We start from the raw sequence: 2,287 nt of genomic DNA, 5'->3' as shown, positions 1-2,287 counted from the left end.
TAACGAGGTGAGGCGGGTGTATTTGATGTAGATAATTGGTTGGGATTGGGGCTGTGTCTTAAAGAAAGACTAACTGGCTTGTAGGAGCCAGAATACTTGCTGTTTGGTAGGGGGTCATATACTTGTTTTTCCTCATCAGATGGTTATCAATTTTTATAAATTCATATGATGTGATTTTCTGGAATTTTCTTTGGGATTCTGTCTTTCACTGTTAGAATGTACATATGATTAAAATTGTAGATTGTTGCATTCTTTGTAAGTGGGCAAACCTGCAAAATCAGCAAGGGGTCAAATACTTTTTTCCCCCACTGTATATGGACTTCAGACGCAGCGAGAGGCCCCACAATCCTGTTGTAACAAGGGGGGAGGGAGTAGAGATGGTGGACACCTACAAGTTCCTGGGGTGCAACTCAACAATAAACTGGATTGGATAGATGATATTCGATATTTGGTCTACCAAAAGTGGTTCAAACCGATCAAGGCACAAATTTTAAGTCCACAGTGTTTGCCCATATGAATTGGAATTGAACCCTGGTCGCTCACACCAAAGGCATCATTACGGGAAGAAAAGGCTGCTCAGTTTTCATACGGACACCTGACTGTTGTTTAAGACAGAAAAACTGTGAACTTTAAGCCACATCAGGGAAGTTTGGATTGACGGCTGTAAAATGAAGCTTTACCTCGTCCAGGTGGATGTTGCTCGGCAAGAGAAACACATTCAGTTTTTGCCTCTGTGTTCTTGGGTTTGGTGGTCCGAGGAACAGCAGAACTTGGCCACGAACTGGTGTCGTCCACAACCTCTTAACATAAGTCCAGACTAGGCCGAAGGCAGACAGGTGAGGGACTTTGACAACCACATGAGTGTCTGTAATCTCCAGCGGCTCGAGGATGCTCATTCCATCATCAGTGATGTGGACGACAGACAGCAGACCGTCAGGCAGCAGAGCTGTGAAAACACAGAGCTGGTAAACTTCTGGTTTACTGATAACAACCTCAGCACCATGTTAGTCCGAACCTTATTGTATAAGCAGGAAGCTCAGTCATTGAAGAATATAACTGCTGCCCAGGTTGAGCAATTTATTGAACACAGTGGTGGTGGATGGGAGCCAGAGATGTATTGTGCACTTGATGCTATTTTGAATCAGTCTGGGCTTCTGTGAGACCTAAAGGGGATAAACAGAGGGAACTACCTAAAGAAAAAGTAAAGGACTAACAATTTTAAAAAAGCTTTTTTAGTATATTCACGATCCCCAAGTGATGACTTTGGTGACCTCTTGAACTTTTCTTTTGCACCTACTAATGACAAAATTCCAACTTGCATTAAGTGCACTAAGGAAAATACTTCTGTTTGGAATTTTACTTGCACTATTGCTTTATACAAAACATACACCTTGTCAATCAATCAATTAAGTAGCTTTCCCTTTTCTATCTTTTAGGGTGGTTCCCCAAGGAACTTCAACATCAATTGATGTCATTCTTTATTATCATCTTATTATCTAATTATTATCGTAATTCTGATTCAAAATTATTTGATTTACCTAACCTATTTTACCAAATTTGGTGCCCCTTTAAATCATTTTACTCGCCAACATGTCCAAACAAACCAAAAGATATTTAGTTTACTATATAAAAAAGCAAATCCTCACATTGTAAGGAACTGGAAAACATTGAGCACTTTTCTCGAATCAGTTAATCAATAATAAAAATTGTTTCAGATTAATTTTCAGTAATCAACTAATTGTTGTCTGTCACAACAACAACAATGTACACAACTGTCCAACATGCCACGAAATGTTTGGTAATCAATCATTAAATCATAAAATTATATTTCCCAGAAATTTCATTCATTCTCCTCAAACCATGAACCCTTTTGATTTTATTCTAGCGCCCCCCTCAGGACAAACCTTCCATGTTCAGCTCCACAGCTGTTCAGACTGTAAGAACAGGATGTTGTTTCATCGTTGCTCAGACAAAACTCTCCCCTCACTAATCACAATAAAGTCCTCACCGTCCTTTGTTTCACAGTGCGGCAGGTGGAGCTGACAGACAGCCTCCTCAGGACACTTGATACTGAACAGCAGCCCTGCAGCCGTCTTGCCGGCTGATTGGAGGAGGCTCTCATCCCATTGGACAGTCCGGTACAGCAGCTCCGCCTCCTGAGTCATACCAAACACCAGTCCAGTCAAAGCACACTGGAACACACCTGGACCAGGACACCTGAACCTGCAGGACACAGAAGGGCAGATTACAACAGGCTTTCAGCCTGCTGGTCACATGATCTGTTGAG

At 41.6% G+C, this 2,287-nt stretch overlaps 1 protein-coding gene across 1 annotated transcript; it reads right to left on the bottom strand.

The window, feature by feature from the left end:
* Positions 1 to 680: 680 nt before the first annotated feature.
* LOC123965027 (caspase recruitment domain-containing protein 8-like) lies at positions 681 to 2,223 on the bottom strand (the record flags this gene model as incomplete). The annotated part of the gene is made up of 2 exons (XM_046041627.1): positions 681 to 946; positions 2,009 to 2,223. Coding segments are annotated over 2 exons (481 nt in total), but the record flags the coding sequence as incomplete, so codon positions are not given.
* Positions 2,224 to 2,287: the final 64 nt, after the last annotated feature.

Source organism: Micropterus dolomieu, unplaced genomic scaffold, assembly GCF_021292245.1.
Source record: "Micropterus dolomieu isolate WLL.071019.BEF.003 ecotype Adirondacks unplaced genomic scaffold, ASM2129224v1 contig_8052, whole genome shotgun sequence".
In the NCBI taxonomy this organism is placed as follows: domain Eukaryota; kingdom Metazoa; phylum Chordata; class Actinopteri; order Centrarchiformes; family Centrarchidae; genus Micropterus; species Micropterus dolomieu.
The sequence above is the reverse complement of the archived record's forward strand: the minus strand, read 5'-3'. Positions and strand labels throughout refer to the sequence as shown.